The sequence below is a fragment of the Elaeis guineensis genome, chromosome 12 (assembly GCF_000442705.2).
Source record: "Elaeis guineensis isolate ETL-2024a chromosome 12, EG11, whole genome shotgun sequence".
Lineage (NCBI taxonomy): Eukaryota > Viridiplantae > Streptophyta > Magnoliopsida > Arecales > Arecaceae > Elaeis > Elaeis guineensis.
The window spans coordinates 1,370,340-1,396,986 of record NC_026004.2 but is presented as its reverse complement, the minus strand read 5'-3'; the positions used below and the strand labels follow the sequence as shown (position 1 = coordinate 1,396,986).

General features: G+C 34.2%; 2 protein-coding genes across 4 annotated transcripts; one reads left to right on the top strand and one right to left on the bottom strand.

The window, feature by feature from the left end:
* LOC105055710 (putative protein phosphatase 2C-like protein 44) lies at positions 1–3,506 on the bottom strand. Of its 2 annotated transcripts, none has more exons than XM_010937646.3 (5): positions 3,007–3,506; positions 1,826–2,080; positions 1,019–1,265; positions 505–629; positions 1–358 (listed from the first exon to the last, which is right to left on the bottom strand). In XM_010937646.3, the coding sequence occupies exons 1-5, from the start codon at positions 3,037–3,039 to the stop codon at positions 221–223; spliced, it is 798 nt and encodes a 265-aa protein (XP_010935948.1). In that variant the 5' UTR covers positions 3,040–3,506; the 3' UTR covers positions 1–220. The 2 variants fall into 2 exon arrangements, with proteins under 2 accessions (XP_010935948.1, XP_010935949.1); XM_010937647.3 differs by having other exon boundaries at positions 1,019–1,262; positions 3,007–3,491.
* A 7,655-nt stretch (positions 3,507–11,161) lies between these two features.
* On the top strand, positions 11,162–18,036 carry LOC105055708 (diphthine--ammonia ligase). Of its 2 annotated transcripts, none has more exons than XM_010937644.4 (12): positions 11,162–11,348; positions 11,429–11,500; positions 11,861–11,940; positions 12,450–12,675; positions 12,799–12,831; positions 13,325–13,407; positions 13,847–13,919; positions 14,537–14,870; positions 15,000–15,331; positions 16,082–16,407; positions 16,658–17,006; positions 17,712–18,036. In XM_010937644.4, exons 1-12 carry the CDS (start codon positions 11,271–11,273, stop codon positions 17,922–17,924), a joined length of 2,199 nt encoding a protein of 732 aa, XP_010935946.1. In that variant the 5' UTR covers positions 11,162–11,270; the 3' UTR covers positions 17,925–18,036. The 2 variants fall into 2 exon arrangements, with proteins under 2 accessions (XP_010935946.1, XP_010935947.1); XM_010937645.3 differs by having other exon boundaries at positions 11,200–11,348; positions 11,429–11,490.
* The last annotated feature ends 8,611 nt before the right edge of the window (positions 18,037–26,647 follow it).

The window sequence follows — 26,647 nt, the reverse complement described above, 5'->3', positions numbered from 1 at the left end:
TATGTGCATAAGTATCTTTTTTTTTATGACAATATGTGCATAAATATCAAGATGTACAAGCATAAAACATCACTGTCTACTCATACTATTTATTCTTCAATGTCTAAATTTGTTGCTCTAAGAATCTCTCTCTCTCTGTGGTTTCTCCCAAGCACAAAATAATTATCAATGATAGTATTTCATGTCATATGGGGAAAGTAAGAAGGGAAAGAATCATTTGTCAATGAAAGCGTATCACGATGCAGGAGATGGTGGACTTGCTCATTCTACTAAGTGCCTCCTCGGCCAAACACTCGGCTGCCCTTTGGGCATTTTCAATGTGGCCTATCAAGTCAACAGCTTCCTGGTATCTCATAACCTGGAAAGATACACAGTCATTTGTTTAGAAAAACAAGAAATATCTTATCTCAAACTATCAAATAAAAATTTAAATATGGTGAAGAAAAGAGAGAGGAAAATCTTTGTATGTTTCCTAAAACATGTTTCTTCCAAAAAGATTACTACCTCCCATACACCATTACTCGCAAGTATGATAAAATCCATATCAGGTTCCACATTTTGTGCAGTGACAACAAGTCTCAAGTCCTTTGGGGGCTTGTGGTCTCCACCGTTTGCAACACATAAGATGCCTGTCCAGAAAACATAACATATTGCATACATGAAAAATTAAGCAAGAAAGTCCTCAATGACATCAAGAGATGGAAGCTTTAACATTTCGATGAAATTCTCCAGAAGTTGATGGTGCTTGATATTTCAATGTTTAGTGATGCTTTTGTTTACTTTCATTTGTATCTTTATATATAAAAAACGATCTCATTGTAAAACTGACGGTTTCTGTGCAAAAATGGCTACAAGAAATTAATAGGATCATACTCAAATGTGAACCAGGATCGCTCTTAGCATCTCATGTGAAACTTAAGTTAATAATTAATGGCTGACAAATTAACAGCGCATTGTTAATGTAAGTGGAGTTGTGGATTGGGGTCATGCATGCAATTGTTTTTTGGAGAATATGTACCTGAGAGTGGCCATTGTCCCCTGATTGCTCTTTGATATTTCCTACCTATTTGTACAGCCATGCCATCCTTACACACTACCGCCTTGTATCCGCCAAAAGCTGCTGCCACAAATTGCTTTCGATTCATAACAAGCACAGTTGTGGATCCTCCAATCTCATTTGCTTTCTCTCCCTTATGAATCTTTGCCCCTGTGGAAATATAGGCCTTCCTCATTGTTTCTTTGGCTTTTCTTCCAATTTGATACTGCTGAAGAAGAAACATGTCAAGTACACAAGAAAAATACTTCCCCCAATAAAAAAAAGTTAACAAGAAAAATCTCATAGTCAAATTCTAAGAAAGTACATCCATCGTGCCACTCTAACATGCATTTCATGTAAGCCTCATCCCATTAAATCACTTGCTACATGCATAACGGGATATTGCTAACTTGATATTTATTTAAGGTTAATGTAAAAAGACCAAGAGTATATTGTTGCATTTGCAGTTGTAAAACCATAGGATGGCATTCAATGAAATGGTTTTCGCTGTTTAAAAGCAATTGCTCATATTCATTCAAAAAAGGGGCAAAAAAAAGAAGAAGCAACTGCTTATTTATGACGCATGTAGGCTGACCTGATGGGCATTGAGCCAAGAATATTACAGGCTAGTTATGCAGATTACTCTTATGATGCCATGAAGATTACAAATTAATTTTAACTATTTTCATAAATCACACAAATGCATGCTTCTAAAAAAAGTGAAATTTAAAATTTTTTTTTTAAAAAAAAGAAGAAGATATGAATCACGAATCAGCAATATTCTTTTACCTCATTGAGCTTCTTGTCAAAGAGATGTGACTGCAAATACTTTGTGATTCCACATCCCATTTGCTGATCAAAGGCTTCAAATAACCACATCTCTGAACCTTCTATTTGCTCTCTTTGCGCAAGCACAGAACCTTTAGGGTTCCCATCTCTTTCAACTGTGTGAAAACCATGTGACATGCCCACCCAAGTTCCCCTCTTCTTTGCTTCCTTCTTATCCTTAATTGCCTTTGTAGCAAATCTTCTCAATCTAAGTGCCTACAAACAAAACAAATTGCAAAAGGGCAATCAAACATGGGAAAAAATTACCACATCTAGATCTGTCCATTCATTAGAATCATTTTGGGGATCAAAACAAGATTGATTGGTTCATCAAGGGACTCTATGTTTCATTATTGATAGAAAGAGACATTAGATGCAATAATATATGAACTAACATCCATCCAATTGCTGGTCCAATGAATACTGAAAACATGCAGTTTCCTCTCGCAAAATTCTAAGACATTCCAGTAGCATATCCTTATGAGCAAGAAATAAGAAAATCATAATTATATAATACTATTTTAGTCAGATAGTCGGGCCATTTCCCATCAGACCAGAGCACTGTTTTTTTTTTCAACATTTTTTTTTCTGAAAGAACAGATCAGATTTGCGTAATTCATAACTAGCACATCATGTAGCTACACATGCATATATGAATACGAGCGTTATAGCTTTTACCCAGTCAATATCTAATATGATATATAAAACTATCATTTTTTTTTGGTTGTTTCCATCAAAAAAAAAAAAAAATCTGGTTGTGATAAACTGATATACCACAAGAAATCGGATGATAAAATTTTGATATGCCATTTGGTTTTCGACCCCTTATTTATTATCTTTTTTTTTATTATTGGCTTATAAATTGCATGTTTACTTAGAATCAATGCTTCGAACAATAACCGAAATTAAATCATGAATGTTATAAAATTTCAAAAAAAAAAGATCTGCCTTTCATCTGGATATATCTCAGATAAACAAATATATCAAGTCTAGAAATCTATATGCGCATACTCACTTTTTCCCCTCTGTTTTGTTGCCTCCACATATACATCTTTACTACCGAAAACTAAACATGATGAACTTTAGATTACTGCAAAATTTTTGACGAGAGAAAAACAAGAAAAGGGAAAAGAGAGTACCACCTTGAACTTTCGAAGAAGAACCTTTAAAGCCATTTGAGCATCTCCAAGAAGGACTTAAGTTTACATTAAAAAAAGAGAAATAAAAAGAAGAAAAAGGGCTTGGCTAACGTATATAGAAGAAGGAACTTTGAAAGGTTCTTCAAGTGTATCCAATCCATCTCTCCTCCCTTTTTATGTGCATGAAGGACTCCGCCAAGACCACAAGGCCGAACTTACCTCGTGAAAGCCGACATCTGGCCCAATCCCCTTTGGATTCTTAACAGAGGCGGATACAGCGAGTGTCTCAAGGTGAAAACCATTCAACCAACGGCTCCAATTTGACGTCTACAAGTAGGAGTTTTAAGATTATGGACGGTCTGGATCGCCATTAGATTGAAGAAAAAAATGATGATAATGATTTAATGGTCGAGATTTAAGTTTATTCGAGAAAACTTAGAGCATTCCATCTACAGAATGATAATTATACTTAATAATTGATAAAATTAAAGAAACGGTCTTCGCATGGACGTCGAGACCGTTACGGTCAACTAGAGTTCAAAGCATGATAGAAGAGAAAGAGGGAAGGGAAACCCAAAAAAAAAAAAAACAAAAGGAAAAAGCCGTACAGGAATGTCTCGTGAGCGGGGAAAATTAATTCCAGGTTGCTGTTATTATAACAATAAATTACCCACAGGTTCCTGTTTCGCAAGCTTTGTACCTGTGCTTCTGAAACTTATTTAGAATAAATTATGTCTGTAATTTTTAAATTATATTAATTTTTTTAAATGATCATAAAACTACAAAAATTTAAATTTAAATTTTTAAATTTTTTAAATTATTTTAATATTATCCTTCATTCATTTTCGGTATCTTTTTCGCACCAAAAAAATCTTACATCACAATCACCGATACTAATCTTAAAAAAATAATATTTTATTATTATTTTTATTTTTTATAAATTCGATACGTAAAAAATAATTTTTTTTTATTATTTTTTCTTTTTTCTTTTTTTTTCTTCCTCCCGACCGACCGCCCCAGCGCCCCGCCTCCCGCCTCGATGCTCATCCCGCCGCACCCTCTCCGACCACACCCCTGCCCCCTCCGGCTGCACCCCCTCCGATTGCCACCCCGGCCCCCCTCTCCAATGCTCGACCCCCCTCTCCTTCCTCCCCTCCAGCCCTCCTCTTCAGGTTGAAGGCGAACAGTCGGTCATCGTCGCTCAGAGTCCCACTGCAGACGGTCTCTGATAATGATAAGGATAGAAGAAGGGTGAAGGAGATGAGCGATGGCGATGACGGCGAGGTGAAGGGAGGGAGATTGGAGGGGAAGAAGGATGCGAGGGCAATCGCGCGGACCCATTATAGAAGGAAAAAAAAAAAAAAACAAACCCTCTTCTCCCTCTCTTGCTCGATAGAAACAGAAAAAATCCTCCTTCCCCTCTTCTCCAGTGCCCTCTCTCCTTCTCTCTCTCCCTCTCTGTCTCTCTCACGCTCACTTTCTTCCTCCCCTGTTTTGGTGGGAACCAAAACAGGGCATGCGGTGGGGCGAGCGGGGTGGTGTGCGTCAGGTCGAGCGGGGGTGCGGTTGAAGGGGGTGCGGCAGGACGGGTGCCAAGGCAGGCGGGGGAGGGAAGGAGTGTGCGTCGGGGCGGGCAGGGGGCGACGGTGGTGCGGGCAGATGAGTCAATCGGGAGGAAGGAGAAGACTCAGTCTTCTTCATTTTTTTTTTTAATGCTTTGCGATTCGTAGAATTTCTAGTTGTCCACGTAAGTACTGGTTCGGACGAAAGAAGTAAATCGGTGAGAGACGGTCACCGAAAATTGCCGGAAGGATAATATTAAAATAGTTTAAAAAATTTGAAGATTAAAATTTAGATATTTATAATTTAAAAATTATTTTAAAAAATTGATATAATTTAAAGATTATAGATGTAATTTATCTAATTATTTATTCATTTCTATATCAATAATTAATTACTTTCAGGTTCCTAGTTGCAAGCCCCACGTGAAATCGGCACGTGCTGACCACTCGCTTTACAAGCCTAGGAAAATGTCAGGGAAATCATCTAGGTCCTTATTTTCGCGACGGAAAAAAATCACATAGAAGTTGGATGGTAGCTTCGCTTGATATCTGGTAGTTTTGCCGATTATGTCTAAGAAAATTATTTATCAATGCCCCAAGTTTAACTGTAAATTATTTATAACTTTTGACAAGTTATCATCGGGGTTGCAAACAGGTTAGATCAGACCAAAACATGCTTGATCCCCACTAAGTCCTATTCATATTTTGATTATTATTTTGAATCATGACCCAACGTATTATCTAACTAGGTCAGATCTGATCCATGTAAGAGATTTTAGACCCAGCAAATAGGTTTGCATTATACTTGATCCAACCTAATCCAAAATATTTGGGTCTGAGTTTGTCACGCCCCCGATCCGAACTTGTGAATCGAGGGACATGGCAACCACCGTATACTCATAAGAAACTCTTCCCATAAGCATGCAAGGCATCTTATCATGCTATCCTAAAACAACGGTGGAATAATTAGTCAATAATTTAAATCCAAAGCATAACAATCTAAATTTCAACTTTAATATCTCAATAAATTCAACAATATTCAATACATCTTATATTAAATTCAATAAAACTTTCAGTCTAAAATAAAAGTATGGAGATTCTACTTCTCATTACTCTTCCATTCATATCTTGTATCATCTTAATTCTTCAATATCTGTAAAAACAGTAAAATAGGAGGTAATGAGCTAGACAGTCCAATAAGCAATGATCACTTTCAACAGATTTTATCAAATATTAAAGTAAATAATCATTTATAGAAAATAAGCATAGAGTTCATCGATTCGAAATCAATTTCAATTATACAACATAATTCATACCAAATTTTTTTTTTCAAAAATTTGAGTTTCTTTCAAAATTTTAATTTCTTTCGTTCTTAAGTTCTTTTCATCAACCATGAGCTATGACCATATTTTTTCTGTGACAGGATCATAACACCGCGTATCTTCTTGCGGTGAACTGCGAATTATCTGGCAGCAAAGTCCTTCGGAACCGCTGGTCTCTCTGACGATTTGTCGCTGGTCTCTCTGGCGACATAAACTATCAAGACAAATCAATTGCCAACGTATATGTCCCCATTGACGGGGTCCTTTACATAGTCAGGTTGTCAATTCATATTGTTCTTATATCAGAATTCTTCATAAATCATATTTCATATTCTAATTTTAATAAAAAAATATATAATCATGTAGTATCGAAATCAATCAATATAATACATCATGAAATCAATATGTTCAATCATGCTTCATCATAACATATCAAAATATGATATTTTCATAATAAAATATCATTCATTCAATTCATGCATTGTTTCATAAATTATGTCAGAAAAATATATTATAATTTATCGATAAATCTAGAAAAAGTAAAATATTACTTACCTCGAATGCATTCCAATAAATTCATATAATTCTATAAATTTTTTTTCAAAAATTCTGTTCGTAGATCATATCGCGATATCCCATGATCAAACATCTACAATCCTATACAGGATCAATTTTAATAATTAGAAAAAATATGAATACCATATTTCAACGATTTAGATTGGATTCGATCATCTAATTACATCTAATCGAAATCTAATTAGGACATAAACGATCCAAAATTTGACTATCAGATCAAATCGGATTCGAAGTGATAGGATCGAAGTTTCTTCATTGGTTTCATAAAATCAAGTGGAGAGAGAAAATCAGAGGAGAGAGAATTTATAAGGTATAATTAGAATTAATCAGATACCATAGTCTAACATCTCGATTGATGTGATCAAAATGATCTAATCCAAATCATGGTTAAATTAGGATCATGGATAATCAAATTGAGAAATATCATATCTGATCAAGGTGAGTGCCAATACACTGTCCGACAAGCATGGATCAAGATTCTTCATCAGATCAAAAATATTTAAAAAAAAATTTATTGACTAATCTTTTTAGAGAGAGAAATCGATCGAGAGAGAGAAATAATTTTAAAGAGAAAAAATTCTAGAGAGAAAAAATTTTAGAGAGAGAAATTTATCTTGGACTCTTCATATGATATGATTCAATAAATTCGATCGATTAGATCAAATCATGCTGAAATTATCATGTGGATAATTCAATAAAATCATAAAAAATAGAATCTTAAAAAATACCTAATCTGATCAAAGTGGGTGTCGGTGTATCATCCGACGATCATAGATCAAAAATTCATCATTAGGATCATTTAAATTCATCATCATTCTTCTCAAAATTCTAAAAAATCTTAGGAGAGAGAAATAATCTAGAGAGAGAAAGTAAGAGGGCAACCCTCTCAAAATTCTAGAAAATCTTAGGAGAGAAAAATAACTTAGACGGAGGGCAACCCTCTCGAGTTCGAAGAGGCCAAGGCCGGCAGTCGGCAATGATCGTTGGCATCAGAAAATCAAAGAGAAGAAGAGACCAAATAGGGGGTCCCTTCTCCGACAAAATCCAGCGACACCCGTCGCCAACAGTTGTGCACAGTGGCACGAGAAAAAAGAGAGAGAAAGAGAAAGAAGGGCTTACCTTAACCTCCGGTGATCCTGCCGACGAGAAATCACGGCGAGCATGAATCGAGGGGCCGCGCTTCAATCGGAGAAATCGGAGAGGAAACACCGACGATCATCGGTGATTGCTATGTTCTCTCATAGAGGAGAGGAGGGGGGTCCTTATAGGGCTCATCCTAGGATCCTTCAATGGCCTTAGAACTCCGATTTTCAATCGAAATCGGGGAAAGAGAAGACTTCGATCGGGAGTCTTCTTCCCCTTTTTTTTTTTTTTGGATTTTGTGGGCTGGGTTTAAGGCCTAATTGGGCCGGGCCATAACAGAGTTAGCACTGGATGAGTCAAGTTTGCACTTACATCAAATATCTAGCTATTATTTTATAGCTAAAATAATAATATTTGCTGATTGAATATTAATCACTAAAAAATTAAATGAAGTTTTTAAAAACTGATTTAAACTTGAATTTTCATTTAAAATTTTTAATTTTATCCATGCAATTAGCCATTCTTAATTTTACAAAGTATAATTTTTAAAATATATGTTATATTTATATACTTTGAGGGTACTGTAAATAAGAATCCACTAAAAAAATAATAAAATATAAATATTTAAATATAATTAAGTAGCAATAGATGAGAGTAAATATAGTTGTTGAGATGCAACAATGAATTAGTTTAAATGAGAGTTGATCCAATGAATTGGAAAAGATATAAAGTAAATTTTATCTCAAAAAGAAAAAAGATATAAAGTGAAAGAGAAGGAAGATATGGCCTTCGTGGTCTTTAAGTTGAGCTGGAAAGGATTCAAAACAGATTGAGACTATTTTCTGTTGATCTAAATTACACATGCATGATATGTGGATCCTTTTGGGTTAAGTTAGGTTGAAATGCAAGTCCCAAATCCAACCTAGAGTTTAGATCAAATCTAATTTTGTCAATATAATATATCCCATAGACTTTCAAATATGAGATATACATACAAACGCACAAGACCCAAATCGAATCTAGAGTTCAAATCAAATCTAATTTTTCAATCTAACCTATCTCATGGACTTTCAAAGATATATATATATATATATAGGAATAAATTTGAAAAAGATCGATCGGATTTGAACTCAAATCCAATCAAGTCAAAACTGGATAATGAAAATTCTATATCGATGATCCAAACTGTTGGATGTCATTTAATATCTCAAAACTGCTTGCACATCAAAAACATATGATTTGAAGATTCCTATCTCATACATCAAGTGATCAAAAAAATGTATTTGATTTGATTTTATTTAGACTCTTCAATTTTTAACTACTTGATGCATATGTTAGGGATCACCAAATAATATGATTTTTTTATATACAAATAGTTTTAAGATAGTAGATCAGATCCAATAACTTAGATCATTGATGTAGAATCTCTATTATAGAGTTTTGATATATACACACTCACTATATATATATATATATATATATATATATATATATATATATATATATATATATATATATATATAGTGATTGCTTTTGAAAGTGATTGGCAAGCGTTTCCTATTGACATTCTTCTTCGTGTCCATCTGTATCACTCAACCAGGCAATACTAGCTGTAGTTGAAAGTAGGGACCAAGGGACCTAATGGTAACGAACAACCCCTATGACATTGTTTTTTTTTTAGAAGAGGAATAAATTATGTTCCTGATTTTTGAACTAAGTTGAATTTTTTTAAATAGTTCCTAAACTATAAAATGCTAAACTTTAGTCCTCTAACTATCTGAATCGATTTAATGTTGCTCTCAAATACGATTTCGATGATTTTTTTCCCATCAAAATCTAATGCAACAAAATATGGTGCCATGTAGAGTATCCTTTGCTGGCATGGCTCAATAGATGCTGATGTAGCTTGAAATATTTTAAGCCATATCATCTTTTTCCCTAAATGTCAAAATCCTTAGGACTCATTTGGTTCACGGAAAGAATTTTTTTTCTCAAGAAGTAACTTCCTAAGAATAGGATCTTGGCATGTCTAGTTGACCATAAAAAAATGACTTATTGTAGAGTAACTTATGTTTGGTTGAACATCCATTTTTCTGAGAAAATTATGTAAAATACCTATTATATCCTTACAGATATAAGACCATATCTTTTTGCTTTTAAACTTTATATAAATATTAATATTATATTTAAATTAATATAAATATAATATTAATATATTATAATATAATATTAGACTATAACATAATTTATTATGTTAATATAATACTAATATATATTAATATAATATTAATATTTTAATATAATAAATTTATTAATATAGATATAAATATTATATTATATTAATATTAATATTATATAAATATTAATAAAAATATTATATTAAAAATATTAAAATAATATTAAAATATAATAAATATTATAATATTATTCATATAAATATTAAAATAATATTAATATAACATTATATCATTATTCAATATTTTATCTTAACCATCTATTGATATTTTACAAAATCTTAACCGTTAATTTAAAGAGATATTTTTGAAAAAGAGAAAAATAGTACTATTTTTCATATTATGGGAAGTACCAAAACCTACCTCCCCCATGAATTTTTACTTTTCATGAAATGAGGGAAGTGACTTTCCATGAGAAGAACTTTTTCACTCCCTCTCCTCTTAAAATTCCAATCAAATAAGATGCCTCCTATCCACTTTCCAGAAAGTGCCTCTTCCCCCTTCACTTTCCGTCAACCAAACAAGTCCTTAATGTCTCATCTTCTCAAATCTTCATCTTCTTCTCCAAATCTCTCATCTCCCATCTCTCTTCTTCTCATTCCCAAAATCTCAATGAAAAAAATAAGAGAAAGAAGAAAACCTCTTCCCTCCATGACCGGCCCTATTCTCCTCCTCCATCACAATCATCTTTTTCTTTATTTCTTACTACTCAATCTCACTAAGCTCTCCCTATCCATCTCTTTTAAAATTTCTCATCTCTCATCTCTCTTCTTTCTTTTTCTCATCCCCAAAACTCCCATGAAAAAAAAAAAAAAAAAACTTTTTTCCTCTACGGCTCCATCCTCTTTTTTTACTCGATTCTTCTTCTCCATTCATCTCCCATCACCTCCTCCCAACGCTTCTCACTGAGCCGGTCGGCGTTGGTTTCATCCTCCTCCCATTTCAAACCCTCTTCCCTCTATGATCTCATCTTCTTCAAAGAAGAGAGATCGAAAAAAGAAGATGAAAAAAAAATACAATGAAAAAAGAAACAATAATATCATGTAAGCTTCACAATAATATTTTTTTTTTAGATTTTAATGTCATATAAGTGCCATATCAACCCCTATTGTTGCAATATAGATTTTTGGTGACAAAAAATTATCGGAATCATGTCTGAGAGTAACATTAAATCAATTCAGATAGTTGGAAGATTAAAGTTTAAGATTCATATTTTACAGATAAAATCTAATTTAATTAAGGGATTAAGTTTTTTTTTTTTGTTTTAAATTTTTGATATAGGCGGGTGATCACACGTTGTCCCATAAAACTAAAAAATGATTCATTACGTGAATATGATCCGCATAAAATTTTTATAGGTAAGAAAAAAAATGTTCATGGCAGATGCACATATGCAATTACGGTCGCAAAAACCTTAGGGTTTTCGGGGCGAGACCAAAGAAGACGAAGGAGGATACGGAGAGGAACGGCCGATTGATTTGGCGGAAGAGATGAAGGTGGTTGCCTTGGTGAGCGGCGGCAAGGACAGCTGCTACGCGATGATGCGATGCATCGATTACGGCCACGAGGTCATCTCTCAATCCCCGAGCCCCCTTTTGGTTCGATCCTCATTCGTTCCATGAATTCCATTGCATTTTATATTTCGCAGATCGTTGCGTTGGCCAACTTGATTCCGGTTGATGATTCCGTGGACGAGCTCGACAGCTACATGTATCAAACCGTAAATTTTCTCTCTCTTGTCTTCGATAGTCCAAGGAGACGTCGCTCACAATGTTTTCTTGTTCTCAATATTCTTGATTGTCGACTTTTCCTTTGATCCTTGGTTCTGGAACCGCGAAAATCGAATTCTTGAAGGCTTGTTAGTGATTTCTTCTTATGTATCTAGATCAATTCTTGTTGTCTCTTCCAACCCAAAAAAAAAAAAAAAAAAAATCACGTCATCTAGTTTGATCTATTGTTATTCTATAAAGAAATACATGAAACATTTTTTTCCGCTGTTATCCAAATTTATGTACATGTTTGAAAGTATGAGGACAGAATTTGTGATACATTTTGTTTTTTTTTTTTTTAATAAAATTAGGTTGGGCACCAAATTGTAATTAGCTATGCAGAATGTATGGGACTGCCATTGTTTCGGAGGCGGATACGAGGATCCTCAAGGTATGCCACTTCGATACAAAACCTAATGCATGAAATTTTGCATTAAAAAATTTCTTCACACGATCACTCATATAGCCATAGACTGCTTTTCCCCCCTCACTTTCTTGGGCTTTATATAATAATTTCCAATAATCATAATCAGTTTTTCATCTTTATTTTGGTTTGCTGATGAAAATAATGGTCGTTTACAATTATACTGCAAAGCAAGACGATGCCTTATTTTTTAGATGCTTTTCTTCTCAATTCAGATTAAATGAACTTGTTTGGGGACTGTAGAATCTTTTTTCACAAGTTATGCCATGATTATTTATGATGTTCTGAGAATACGGTGGAAGATGCTTTGTGTTTCTCTTCTGTTACATTTTCCTCACAATTGGTTTTTCTCGAAAAGGGCTTTCTTTCTATCCTCATAAGCTGGATCTTCTGTACTGTCTCTTACAGTAGATTTTTTTTTCCACTCTCTTGATTTTATTCTTCAGATATGCTTGATGTTATTATATTTTGCATAGGCATCAACATCTTAGTTATGCGGTGACTGAAGGAGATGAAGTAGAAGATATGTTTATTCTGTTAAATGAAGTTAGACAACAAATTCCCTCTATCACAGCAGTCTCTTCGGGTGCCATTGCATCTGATTATCAGAGGCTACGGGTGGAGAGTGTTTGTTCGAGGTTAGGCCTTGTTTCTCTGGCTTATTTATGGAAACAAGATCAAACATTCCTCCTTGAAGAAATGGTAATCTGGAGTTCATTTGTTGTTTTGTTTTAAGTATACTTATTTCACTAAAAAATTGTTAATGGTCACTTAGTTTGACATTTCTTTGATGCTAATGGTTTCCATTATGTTGGTTCTTATCAGATAAGGAGGGGAATATTGGCTATCACTATTAAGGTAAAAAGCCATAACTATATAATATCCATATTCAGAAATTTGATTTGCTTGATTTTCCAAACTAATGCTCGCTGGACTTGTATTTTTCATAATTAAATTATTGTGATTATTTCTGCAATTTTTTTTCCCTAACTCATCTGCATGTTTCCTTCATAATGTATTGCCAGGAAAGATTGTCTGTATAAGTTACTTGATTTGAGTATTGTCATTGTCTTGGTTTTTTTATTAAGAGTAGATTTACTGAAATATCAAATTGTTTTCAAGTTCCTTGCCAAGTTGTCTCTTATTGGAGTTAATAGGCCATGCCACTGGCTTGAGATTTGATCTCCACAAGGGCAGGTTTTGCTTGGTCATCTTATGTGATGAATTTTGGCAATGCTTAGATATTGAATAGTTCCCTGAAATACACTGGAAAAGATTGAGCAGTCCTGTAGGTCATAGTTTGTTGTGGAGAAGTGAAGTTAGCTAAAGGTAATTCACTTGAACATTACAGGTTGCAGCTATGGGTTTGAACCCTGCAAAGCACTTGGGCCAAGAACTTGCAGATCTGCAACCGCATCTGCTTCAAATGAAAGAGTATGTAAGGACATCAACTTTGACCGATTTTCATTTATTTTATTATTTACCATTGCCCACCGACATGTTTATTGAGCTGCAAAGACTATTACACATGAGTGATGGACAACAATTTAAAGTATAATTCTGGTCCATGCTGATGCAGCAAAACCTCAAATCATACTTAGAAAACATGCTACCAGATCCAATTTAGGATTAAGTTGCAGAGAAATACTCAAAAACGGATTTTGATGCAAGTTACTACTGACTGCTATGTGTTAGATATCCTTTTCTTGAAAAAAGGCAGTGGAATTGATCCTGGGTTCTATGACATATAGTATTCTGCCATATACAGTATGTAAAGTGAACTTGTAGTCTTGACTGGTCTTCTTATGGCAGAAATGGGCTTGCTAAATGTTTGCACAATGATGATTTGGTTTTATCTCTTACTTTTGTGTAGGCTTTATGGAATAAATGTCTGTGGTGAAGGAGGAGAATATGAAACACTGACTCTTGACTGCCCTCTCTTTAGAGTAAGTTTCCGTATCTGGCTCCTGTTTAATGGTATTTGATGTGATATATTCATTACTCTTGCTATGGTTGGGTGTACTGTTTCAACTGGTTGAATTTTGCATTTGAATGTCATGTGGTTATGCAAACCATAAATTCTTTACTTAACGTTCATTTGAGATGCATGAGATGAATAATGAAAAAATGACAAAGCAGGGCTGTGTCTGCAAAAGCTTGCATTGCTGAAGCTGCATCCCTTTAATATGAGTGGATGATGCTGGAAAAGCTTGTGGAATCAACTCCTAACAGGAGTTTACTGGATGTCCGGATATCTTCACTTGCAGTTTCTTGAAAATTTCAAAACCAAGAAACTAGGCATGATTTATCTTTACTGCTTTCAACTGTCTTGTTTAATATTTAGAGTAGATGTCATAATATTTCTCTGGCAGATTGTTGAGCAAGTCTAACTTGTATAAACTTCCACACTGCCAGGATTATGCTTGGCAAGTTTCAAGTCATACTGCACTCAGATATACCTTTATTGCTTTTCGACTGTCTTGTTTAATATTTAGAGTAGATGTCATAATATATCTTTGGTACCTCAGATTGTTGAGTAAGCCTAACATGTACAAACTTGCAGAATGCCAGGATTATGCTTGACAAGTTTCAAGTCATACTGCACTCAGCCGATTCCATTGCACCAGTTGGCATCCTTCATCCTTTGGTGTTCCATCTTCAACACAAAAAAGTGGATTCGTCTATCAGCAGTTGTAGCAATAGTTGCTCAGAGAAAATGAGTTATATGTGTGAGGTGCAGGGAGATTCTGTGCCAAATTATATGGTTAAGTGTCAGTCCATGGATTTGGCATCTGACATGTATACTGCTAAGAAGGTGAACTTGTGTATCTCAGCAACCAGAAGGGACATGTTTTCCATTGGCTGTTGGATTCAAAATCCTTCTACAACACCAGAAGGCAAGCATAAATTTCCCTGTTGAAAGTTGGTTTTCCGCTTGTGAATCTTAATTATCTTTTTTTTTAGGTGTGTGCTTTTTTAAAATTTGCTATCTGAGTGTTCCAATGATCTAGAATTTGGACTCGCAGATCTGAAGGAAGATCTTATAGCGATTCTGAGGAGAATTGAATCAAAACTCAGTGAAGATGGTTTTGATTGGGTGAATGTTCTGTACATTCACCTCTATATTTCCAATATGAAAGAATTTGCACTTGCCAATGAAGTGTATGTGCGCTTTATTACGGAAAAGAAGTGCTACTTGGGTGTTCCATCTCGCAGTACCATTGAACTGCCTCTGCTGCAGGTTGGCGTAGGTAATGCTTATGTTGAAGTGTTAGTAGCAAATGACCAGAGCAAAAGAGTTCTGCATGTACAAAGCATTTCATGCTGGGCGCCTAGTTGCATTGGGCCATATAGCCAGGTAAGAGCCTTATAAAGGAATAGGTCACCTTGATGTTCATTTCTAGGTATACATATTGAAATTTTTTGTTTTTGGGTAAATGATTGTGTATGCATGCAAAGCATTGTTGGTACAACTTGATTACTTTTAGAAGATGGTCAGCTGTATCCTTTTTCCTATTAATCCTTGAACTATATAAGTGGCTTAATTTCAACCTTTTTCCAGTTTGAAAAATAACCTTTACCATATTAATCTGTTAAAGATTTAAATACTCCCTAATAAACCTCATTTAGATTTCTCTTGAAAAAAGTTTAAAACATGCTAGATTACGTAAAAGAAGGGATTCTAAAATTTCTGGACTCTGAGGATAAAAAAAAGAGTAGAGACAATTCATAGGAACAGGCCTACTCATGCTAAGGTTCAATTTGGTGAGAGAAAATCGGATTTAGCAGGAAGGAAAGAACTCAGAAGCTTCTAAAAGTGATATTTAGTATATCTAGATTCTAAGAACTTCAAATGGAGGAAGAAGAGAGATGTAATGTATAGGAAAATGTTGATTATGAGTTGATTATTTTCAGCTCTTTTTAGAACTTAGATTATAGTTAAATTATGTCAAGTCTATAATCTTTGGCAGCTAGTTGATATGTACATGCATTATAGCTAGTTTTCAGAAAATGAGCAATGCATTGGCATGAGTTCTAAAATCTATGTTCTTGGAAAAAGGGTGGTGAAGGCCATCTAGTCCTAAAATGTTCGATCCTTTCTATGTAGGCAACCTTGCATAGAGAAGTTCTCTACATGGCTGGACAGTTGGGGCTGGACCCTCCGACAATGATGCTATGCTCTGGAGGTCCAGCTGATGAAGTAGAACAGGCACTACTAAACAGTGAGGCGGTGGCCAACTACTTCAATAGCTCCATTGCTTCTGCAATTCTTTTTGTCATTTATTGTTCTGCATCTCTCACATCAAGTCAGAGGACTGAAGTTCAGCACAAAATGGAATATCTCATTGGACAAAGGGTTTCTGGTTTGCAGCACAAGAGCAGAATTTCTGATCCTATTTTCCTATATATTCTTGCAACTGATCTTCCCAAAGGGTATGTATTCTTGTCATATTTGGTTCTGCTGCTCAAGTGGCACAAATTTTACGTTCCATTTATAATTTCCAAGCTTTATCATGTATATTGAGATGTGTAAAAATGTTTAGTGGCTGATATCATGTTTTCAATTTACCTGCTCATTTTGGTTTCCTGTGCTCAGAAGAAGAATGTGAAGAATTTCGTGTGGCATTCTATCTTAAAATTATGTGTCCTGAACAAAATAATGTTAAAAACTTTATTCTTGCAGAGCACTTGTGGAGGTAAAACCTGTCCTTCATGTTCCAGGGAATGGGTATGAAATTGAAACTGATATTGCACAACCACCTAGACAAGAAATAGCAAACAGATGGAGATTTGAGTACTCAGAATGGCATGATTCTTGTTGCCAGATTCATACTATCGGCACAAAGATTTGCTCGGCAGTAGTGTCTGTTACTAATGATGTGGCAGCCAAGATCTGCTCCATGAGTGAACAGAAACTTGGAAACTTTTGGTACGACAACACTGAAAAGCACATGAAAGAAATTGCAATGTTTTCTGTTTTCCTTCTTGATAAGATCCTTTTGGAGAATGTATTCCTGTGGGGAGACTTGAAGGTGAGGTTCTAACTTCTGATCTTTGTTTTTTTTTGCCCCCTTTTTGGTAGCGAAAATAAGTTGCTTTTGCTTTTAAATGCCTTTATTTGTTCTTCAAAAGCAGCATAAACACTTAATCATATCTACATGCCTGTAAATAATCTGCATAAAATGCCACAGAACTATTCACTTGCATGCCTAGAAAGCAAGTGATCTCCTAGAGTGCTGAAAATATAGGCTTACTGTTACTTTTCTTTCTATTATATTGAAGTTGTAGCCAAAATTTTATTATGTTCTCGACCTTCTAGCACTGGTATAATTTCCATTACTAATAATTTCAAAAAACTGTCTTTGCTCTCGAATTCCTAATAATTTATTGAGAAACAATTTGGTTCTACATTTTGTAAGTAATAATATCAAATGTGTACCAACTAGAAAGTATTTTAATGTTGCCTGACTATGATTTCAATTATTAGAATTTTAGTTCTCTGTACAGTTTGATGCTTGTCCCCATGAGTGCGGTATCAATCCGCATACCTGCTTCTGTAGAGGATGCAGACGTGCTTGCATGTCATCACCTATATGCTTCCATGAATACTTGTATACAAAAAATTGCAGTCTAAGGCTATAATTCCCACGGAGCACTATGTTTGCTCCTTGTCACCTTTTGTTTGCTGCAAATGTCTTTTATTGCTTCTTATTAATATGCATTTATCCAATGTGCAGAACTTGAGGTTCTATTATTCAGCAAATATTCCCATTGCAGCTGAAGTTTTGGCAGACATATTTTCTGAGGTTTTCACTGAATTTGCGGAGGTCAATAAATGTATTGACATCAGCAAGGAGCCAATTTTTAACCTTGTTCCAGTTACAGGCTCTGGCAGATCAGCATCTATGGACAACATAATTTCTTGTGAGCTATTTGCCTTGAAGCAGTGAAAGTTCCTTTTTTTGTTCCTACTGTGAGAAACAGGAGATTTGCAAATCAGAGGAATGGCACATAACAAATTATTTGATCACGGCATTACTTGCTTTAACATTATTATGATTAGATTCTTCCGAGGACTCCGGAACTATTTGTTCCCTTGTTGACTACACTTGAGCATCAATTTCTGAGATACCATAAAGCAAAAAGAAGGAACCCTATTTCAAGCTCAATAGTTTCATCATGCTGATACATCTGTTTGGAATCTCCAATGCCCCTGTTGCTGGATGGATGAAATGGGCATATGGAAAAGGCTTTCATCATTTTTCAGTTTTTCCTTTCGAAAACGAGGTTCGAGGGGATTTTGAAAAGCAAAAGGTTGGACATTTGCCAGAGTGTTATAACTTTCATCAAAGGCGTCTATTGCATCTGTAACTTGGAACGGTGGATTTAGCGAGATTATTGTATTGTATTGTCTTTTGTTCCGGATCTTTGCTGGTAACCCCGGTAGTCGGGAAATTACCGCGCAGCGTTCAAGAGCTGTGCAAGCTCTGACCTGCCATGTGCAAATAGGGTTGCTTTGTCCATATGATGGGTGCCGAGTCTAGCTTCGGGAATTGTATCACATTGTGTGTTGTGCTGCACTGCACGTGATCTTGCACCGTAACGCTTTGGTTGAGAGAGTAGCGTCATCAAGGAATCATGCAACCGTACAACGAAGATATGGGGTAGCTATTCTTTTATTTTGGGATGGATCGATTAGTTATTAGTACCCAAAACTTGTAGAACACCATCTGGTTGGGAGTGCTTTATCTAATTAATTTATAAAAAAAATTATTTATAAAAATAATTTAATTTTTAATTTATTTATCAAATTGATGTAAATAGGATAAAATGTTATTTAAAATGATGTTTTATGATGGTTACGTCATCTATCTTTTTTTACTCATTTTTCACGTAGATGATGAAAAAAATAAAATAAAATTATCAAATTAAATTATATTTTTTAAAATATTATTTAAAATAATATTTTTGAAAACGTCATTTCAAATTACGTTTTAAAAAATATCATTTTATTTGATGATTTTAATTTTTTATTCAAAAAAAAATAAAAGAAATTATAATTTTAAATTTATAAAAAAATAAAAATTATTATTTTGATTAAAATAAAAATCATCATTTCAAATTAGTATTTTCATTTGAAATTATCTTTTTAAAAAAATATCTAAAAAAAATTTACTGTAAAAAAAATAAAAAATATCATAAAAAAGAATTAAAAAAAATAAAAATTATAATTTTAAATTTTAAAAAAATAAAAATTTTAATTTTAATTCAAATAAAAATCATAATTTCAAATTACAATCTCTTTTTTAAATTAATTTTTAAAAAAAATATCATAAAAGAAAAAAAATGAGAAAAAAATAAAAATTATAATTTTGAATGAATTTTAAAAAAACAAAAATTTTAATTTTAATTTAAATAAAAAATATCATTTTAAATTATTTTTTCCATTTAAATTAATTTTTTTTAAAAAATATCTCAAAAGAATTTTTAAAAAAATTAAAAAAATAAAAAATAACATAAAAAAGAAAAAATAAGAAAGAAATGAGAAAAAAATAAAAATTATAATTTTGAATGAATTTTAAAAAATAAAAATTTTAATTTTAATTTAAATAAAAAATATCATTTCAAATTATTTTTTCCATTTAAAATTTATTTTTTTAAAAAAATATCCCAAAAAAAATTTAAAAAAATTTAAAAAATAAAAAGTGCCATAAAAAAAGAAAAAATAAAAAAATAAGAAAAAAATAAAAACTATAATTTTAAATTTAAAAAAATTAAATTATTAATTTTAATTAAAATAAAAAATATCATTTCAAATTACTTTTCTCATTTCAAATTAATTTATTTAAAAAATATTCCAAACAAAGGAAAAAAATATCTTAAAAAATATCATAAAAAGAAAAAAAATGGTAAAAATAGGAAAAAATTATAATTTTAATTTTAAATTATAAAAAATTAAAATTTTAATTTGAATTAAAAAAAATAAAAGAAATAAAAAATACCATAAAAAGGTGAAAAAATGAGAAAAAAATTAAAATTGTAAATTAAATTTTTTAAAAAAATAAAAATTTTAACTTTAATTCAAATAAAAAATATCATTTCAAATTATTTTTCTCATTTCAAATTATTTTTAAAAAAAAATATCTGAAAAAAAGAAAAAAATTGGTGTAAAAAAAATAAAAAACATCATAAAAAAAGAAAAAGGGGGAAAGAATTGAATTGAAAAAAAATAAAAATTCTAATTCTAATTCAAAAATAAAAATTATAATTTTAAATTTAAAAAATAAAAATTATAATTATAATTCAAATAAAAAATATCAATTCAAATTACTAAATTAATTTAAATTTAATTTTTTAAAAAATATTCCAAACAAAGGAAAAAAATACCTAAAAATATGCCAAAAAAGGTAAAAATGGAAGAAAATTATAATTATAATTTTAAATTACAAAAATTTTAATTTGAATTCCAAAATATTAAAAAAAATACCATAAAAGAAGTGAATAAAAGGAGAAAAAATGGTAAAAAAATAAAAATTTTAATTATAAATTAAAAAAAATTAACTTTAATTCAAATAAAAAATTATCATTTCAAATTACTATCTTCATTTTAAATTAATTTTTTATTAAAAAATATATATAAAAATAACTAAAAAATTAAAAATATCATAAAATAAAAAAATAAAAATAATAAAAAATTGAAACAAAACGCCAAAGAGAATGGCATTTTTGAATCATAAGACCCAAAAAAAAACCCCTCTTCTCTCTCTTCTCCTTCTCCTGCGTTTCTCCGGCTTCTCCGGCATTTTCTCCTCTCCGACGGCACGGCGGTGAGCTCCCTCTTCTCACTTTCCTCTTCCTCTCTCTCTCTCTCCCTCTTTTTCCTTGGTCCAACGGTGACAGACGGCCGGCGGCAGGCCCGCACGCCCCCTATTGGTCCACCGACGGCCACCCCACCCCTCCCCTTCCCTTGGCCGGCCCCCTCTCTCTTTCCTCTTCCTCTCTCTCTCCCTCTTCTCTCCCTTTTCCTCTCTCTCTCTCCCTCTTTTTCCTTGGCCCGCCGACGACAGACGGCCGACGACGGGCCCGCGCACCACCCCCGATTGGTCCGTCGGTGGGCCGCCGGCGGCCGCCCCGCCCCTCCCCTTCCCTTGGCTGGCCCCCTCTCTCTTTCCTCTTCCTCTCTCTCTCTCCCTCTTCCTTCCCTCTTCCTCTCTCTCTCCCTCTTTTTCCTTGGCCCACCGGCGACAGCCAGCCGGCGGCGGTCCCGTGCGCCCCCCTGTGGTTGGTCCGTCGGTGGGCCGCCGGCGGCCGCCCCGCCCCTCCCCTCCCCTTCCCTTGGCCGGCCCCCTCTCTCTTTCCTCTTCCTCTCTCTCTCTCTCTCTTTTTTCTTGGCCCGTCAGCTACAGCCGGCCAGCGGCGGTCCCCTTCCCTTGGCCGACGGCCGCCCCTCCCCTTCCCTTGGCCGACGGTGGGCCCCTTCCCTTCCCTTGGCCGGCCGCCCCGTCCCTTCCCCACCCACGGTGGCGAGCCCCGACGGCGGCCCCGCTGCGGCCCCTCAACGGTGGCCCTGGCTGCGGCCCCCCACGGTGAGCCCTGACGGCGGCCTCCAGGCGACGGGCCGCAGCGGCCCCCGACGGTGGGCCCCCGACGGCGGTCCCGCGGCGGCCCTCCGATGGCGGGCCCCGCGGCGGGCCCGTGCGACCCTGCGATGCCCTTCTATTTCGATCTTTTTATTTTTTATTTTTATCTCATTATTTTTTATTTTTATCTCATTAGATTCAGATTTATTTTAAAATTTGATTCGATCCTAATTTAAAAATTTTAAAATATATTGCATTTCATGAAAACATAGACCTGTCAATTGATCAATGTAGGATATTCTACGATATCCATATAAAATATATATTTGATTATATATTTTTATACGAATACTGTAAAATATATACATTGGTCAATTGATTATCCAGTTTGGACAGTTTGGAAATTATATTTAATTCTATAGGTAATTACATTATTCGAATGATATGCAGAGGGTTCGAGAGAAATTTCGGACAGTATTTTTCTTTAGTTCTCCTTACATATTTTCAGTCATGTAGGGGAACTAAGGAGAAATACTGTTGAAATTTTTTTCGATCCCTTTTGCATATCATTTGATTAATGTAATTAACCTATCAAATTGATGCAATTTTCGAATGGGATAGGATCTATCTGTACCTATTTGTTGATGATATGATGCATTTATCATGTAAATCTTTTGAAATGATAAAATAATTAGTAATATTAAATTTTTTGATTTTGATTTTGTCATAGGTTTCTCTGAAAAAATGATCAGTACTCGAGTTTGTGTACTATTGTATTATGATGGCATGATACAGAATGACGAAACTGGTGTGCAGTACAGTCACCCTGCAAATCGGATGATTAGAGTATCTCCATCATTATCACGTCAAAAATTATTGGACCATTTATATAGCAGTATTCCTGTAGACAAAGAAAAATATGAAATAAAATTGAAATGAAAATCTCCTAATTTATTGGGACAGTTAATGCAGAGCAAGTATATCTTAGTTCCAATTGATAACAATGAAGATGTCGAAGAAATACTGACCTTTCCTTTGAAATTTTTAGAATGTCGATTTTTAGAATTATATATTGAAAAGGAAGATATATCGAGTTTTAGATACTATAGTCGGCTTTTAACTCAAGCAGACAATAATGTTGGACCTTCCTCACCTTTCGTAACTCCTATAGTGCAAACCGATAGTGTTGAGGTCATATTTGCAAAACAACATTCTACTACTGCTGGCCCTAGTTATCTAATTATTCAGAGTCCTATGGTGATTTCTCCTGTGTCTTCTACTATGGTAACTTCTCCTTTGCTAGAAATAGTGGTAAGTGTGGGAGACGACACTCATATAGGGAACGATGATTGGGTAGTCGGTGGAATAAATTTTGATAATCTAGGCTTTGAGTCAGATGAAAGCGGAGATGAAGACTATTGGATGGATGAGGACAGTAGCAGTAATGATGATGATGGTGAAGATGAGAATGATGATGAAGATGTTCAGCCTAATATTAATGTGAGAGAACCCCCATAATTTTTTAACAATATATATTTAGATGATGGTGGTTGTGTTAGTACTGGTCGAAGATTGAACTCTGACTATCAATTTTGGGACTCCTCGATTACTGAATTTTCTAAAGGTCTAATATTTGAGAGCAAAGATTGTGTAAGGAGAACTGTTGATCTTTATCACATTATGAAGCATCGGACATACAATGTAGTTCAGTCGCATTCAAAATTATGATCAATACGATGCACATCATCAAATAATGTTCAAAATTATAAATAAAAGCTTCGTGCTACATTGTTGAAAAAATATGGATATTTTCAAATCACAAAATATGAGAATCCTCATACTTGTTTGTTTACGAGATTAAGTCGAGACCACAAACATGTCAGTGGAAGGATGATTGGCACACTAGTCCGACATATCGTTGAGAAAGATCCCGATGTTAAAGTTGAAGCTATTGTGGTAACCGTTAATGATCAATTTCAATATACAGTGTCATACAGGAAAGCATGGTTTGGAAAGCAGAAGGCATTTGTTGATATTTATGGAGAATGGGCGCCGTCTTATGCTAAATTATCCTATTATATGGCTGTACTTCAACATGCAAATTCTGGTATATTTGTTTCATGGAATTTTTTTTAAACTGTGAATTCCAATGTCCGAGTTTTAAATTATATTTTTTGAGCTTTCAAACTATCCATCCAAGGTTTTACGCACTGCCGTCCTGTAATCAGTATTGATGGCACGCACTTGTATAGAAAGTTTAAAGGTAAGATGTTAATTGCAACAGAAATTGATGGAGAGAATGAGATATTTTCATTAACATATGCAATTATGGATGAGGAGACGACTGCAAGTTAGAGTTGGTTTCTTTTCCAGCTCAGAACACATATCGTCAAAGATAGAAATGGAATATGTTTAATTTCTGACAGGCATCCAGGTATATTAAATGCCATCACAGATGAGTCTATTGGATGGAGTCCACCACATGCCTATCACCGATACTGCTTAAGACATATCTGCAATAATTTCAACACTCATTTTAAAAATATGCAGCTGAAAAGAGCAGTATGGCAAGCAGGAAGCACTCATCAAGTTTGCAAGTTCAACTTTATCATGGGTAGGATCAGAACAATGAATGAAGAGGCTTGGAGCAGGTTGTCCGAGATAGAAAAGGAGAAGTGGATGTTGACACATGATGATGGCCTGCGCTATGGTGTCTTAACTACAAATTTGTCGGAGGTTTTTAACAGTATTTTACGAGGAGCTAGAAATATGCCAATTACAGCTTGTGTTCAAATGACATTTTATCGTCTTGTGAAATACTTCAATATGAGGCATGCCCAAGTCTTGAGATATGTAGAGGAGAATTCAAATAATCTTTTTACTCCTCATGTTGCAATTAAGATTGTTGAAGATCAAGTAAAAGCTAACCAGCACCGAGTAACAGCATTCAACCTTCAAAGAGGCATATATAAAGTGCTTACGAGGAAAGCAAGCGCAGGATTACGAGATGGAGAAAATTTTCATACTATTACTTTAGCTGAAAGAAAATATTCTTGTAGAAAGTGGAGCATGTACAAATATCCATGTTCACATGTTTTAGCTGTGTCAAGAAATTGCTGTACATTTTAGTGGTTTTGTGGATGATGCATATACAATTACAGCATATATGAATACTTAGAGCGGTGACTTTAATCCATTACCACATGAGGATTATTGGATGCATACACGTATGTTCAAATGTATTCTTGATCATCATCGTTTGAGACCCAAGCAGAAAGGTAGACCAAAGTCAACAAGACTACGAAATGAGATGGATGATAGACAAATAAGAAGTAAGAACCACTGTGGCATTTGTAAGAAACAAGGTCATGACCGCCGTCGCTGTCCTAGGATACTTCAACACACTTCAACTTCAAGCAGTGGAAGAAATTAAAGGCTCCAAAGATGTATTTTCGTCATTGTTTTATGTATTTCTGTGAGATTGTATTTGAATATACGTGTTTAATATCCAGAGATGAACTGAATTTTGTGTTTAAGTTATATTATGTGGTAATATTATGTTTAAAATATATTTTTCATAAAATAAATAGCTATCATATTTCTTATTTTTTAATACACTTGTGATAATATCATTATTTTAGATTTATTAGTGTACTATAGCTTACGATCCGCGACATCCCGATCCTCGAGACAGCAGTATTCTTATATTGCAGGAGAACCATCGATCACAGACTATTTTAGATGGTGGTGTAAGCATTCCAATCCTACTTACTATTTAAATTTTTTTTAAAAAAATCATATACATTATCTAATTATTATATCTTATTTTAGGAGCTCAGATATCTTTATCTACGATGATCCGATGCTGACTTCTAGAGGACAGAGGATATCCCACATAGAGTGCTGGATTATTTACGATATCTTGGATTCTATGGAGTATATCGGATTGATCGTATACAGATGGATGTTGATCTTATTACTGCTTTGCTAGAGAGATGGCATCTAGAGACACATATTTCATCTTCCATTTGGTGAGAAGACCATCACTTTACAGGATGTCAGCATCCTTACTGGACTACCAATTGATGGCGATCCAGTTACGGAGTTGATCCCACGCTTACCATTCCGGAGTGGCAGGCTTTGTGCTTGCGATTGCTAAGGTTTGAGCCCGACGTCCAATTTTTCGATCACTCACGACTCAGGATTGAGTGTTTGGATGATCGTTATTGATATTTTCATATTGCGGATGATGCACCAGAGGAGATGGTGCAGCAGTATGTTAAGGGTCAGGTGCTGCGGTTGTTAGGTAGTGTCTTGTTACTCGATACTTCATCGAATAAGATGAAGTTGATATTTTTGTCATTATTAGAGGATTTAGACTTCGCTTGTAGACTCAGTTGGGGCAGTGCAGTACTAGCTTGCCTGTACAGAACTATGTGTCAGGACGGGATTCTTATGCTGATTGGAGCGAGATTGGTGGTTATCTTATATTATTACAGGTATGTGAATTAAAAATTTTTATTTTTAATATTCAATTATAGTTCACATTGGGTATATCATGTATGATTTTTTTGAAATTTACAGATTTGGATATGGGAGCGTATGCCGACTATCAGTCCATTACGACGATAGTTGCTCGAGATGCCATCAGAGCAGTATGATCCTGATGTTCCATTCAGACTAGATGGACCATTGGGATATAGATATAAAAATATTACTTTTTTTACTTAAAACTTACTGTTTTAAATCTGATAAAATTTATTTAATATGAGTAAATTGTGAAACAGATGGAACGTTGCATTCAACGTTCATCACGTATCGACGAGAGTGGCACGGATTTATAGGTACCAGTTGGATATATTAGTTGATACATATAGACGGATAAATTTGATTTTTTTATAAATATCATTTTACAGTATTCATAATCTATTAAAATTTTAGCTTACTAATTTTTTTTATTTTAACTCTATCAGTTTTTGTGAGAGCCATATACAGATGAGATATTGGCTATATTGCCGCAAATGTGTACAGTTGGACATGACATATGGACTGCTAGGGTGTCACTTATTTATTTTGATATGGTAGAGTGACAT

Excerpts from the sequence above, each read along its gene's own strand:
- LOC105055710 (XM_010937646.3), bottom strand. The coding sequence starts at position 3,039 with ATGGCTTTAAAGGTTCTTCTTCGAAAGTTCAAG. Across the intron at positions 2,081-3,006 it reads TTCTTCTTCGAAAGTTCAAG|GCACTTAGATTGAGAAGATT; the intron begins GTGGTACTCTCT and ends TTTTGTTTGTAG. Across the intron at positions 630-1,018 it reads GGGACAATGGCCACTCTCAG|GCATCTTATGTGTTGCAAAC; the intron begins GTACATATTCTC and ends TTTTCTGGACAG.
- LOC105055708 (XM_010937644.4), top strand. The coding sequence starts at position 11,271 with ATGAAGGTGGTTGCCTTGGTGAGCGGCGGCAAGGACAGCTGCTACGCG. Across the intron at positions 13,920-14,536 it reads TTGACTGCCCTCTCTTTAGA|AATGCCAGGATTATGCTTGA; the intron begins GTAAGTTTCCGT and ends ACAAACTTGCAG. Across the intron at positions 15,332-16,081 it reads GCATTGGGCCATATAGCCAG|GCAACCTTGCATAGAGAAGT; the intron begins GTAAGAGCCTTA and ends CTTTCTATGTAG.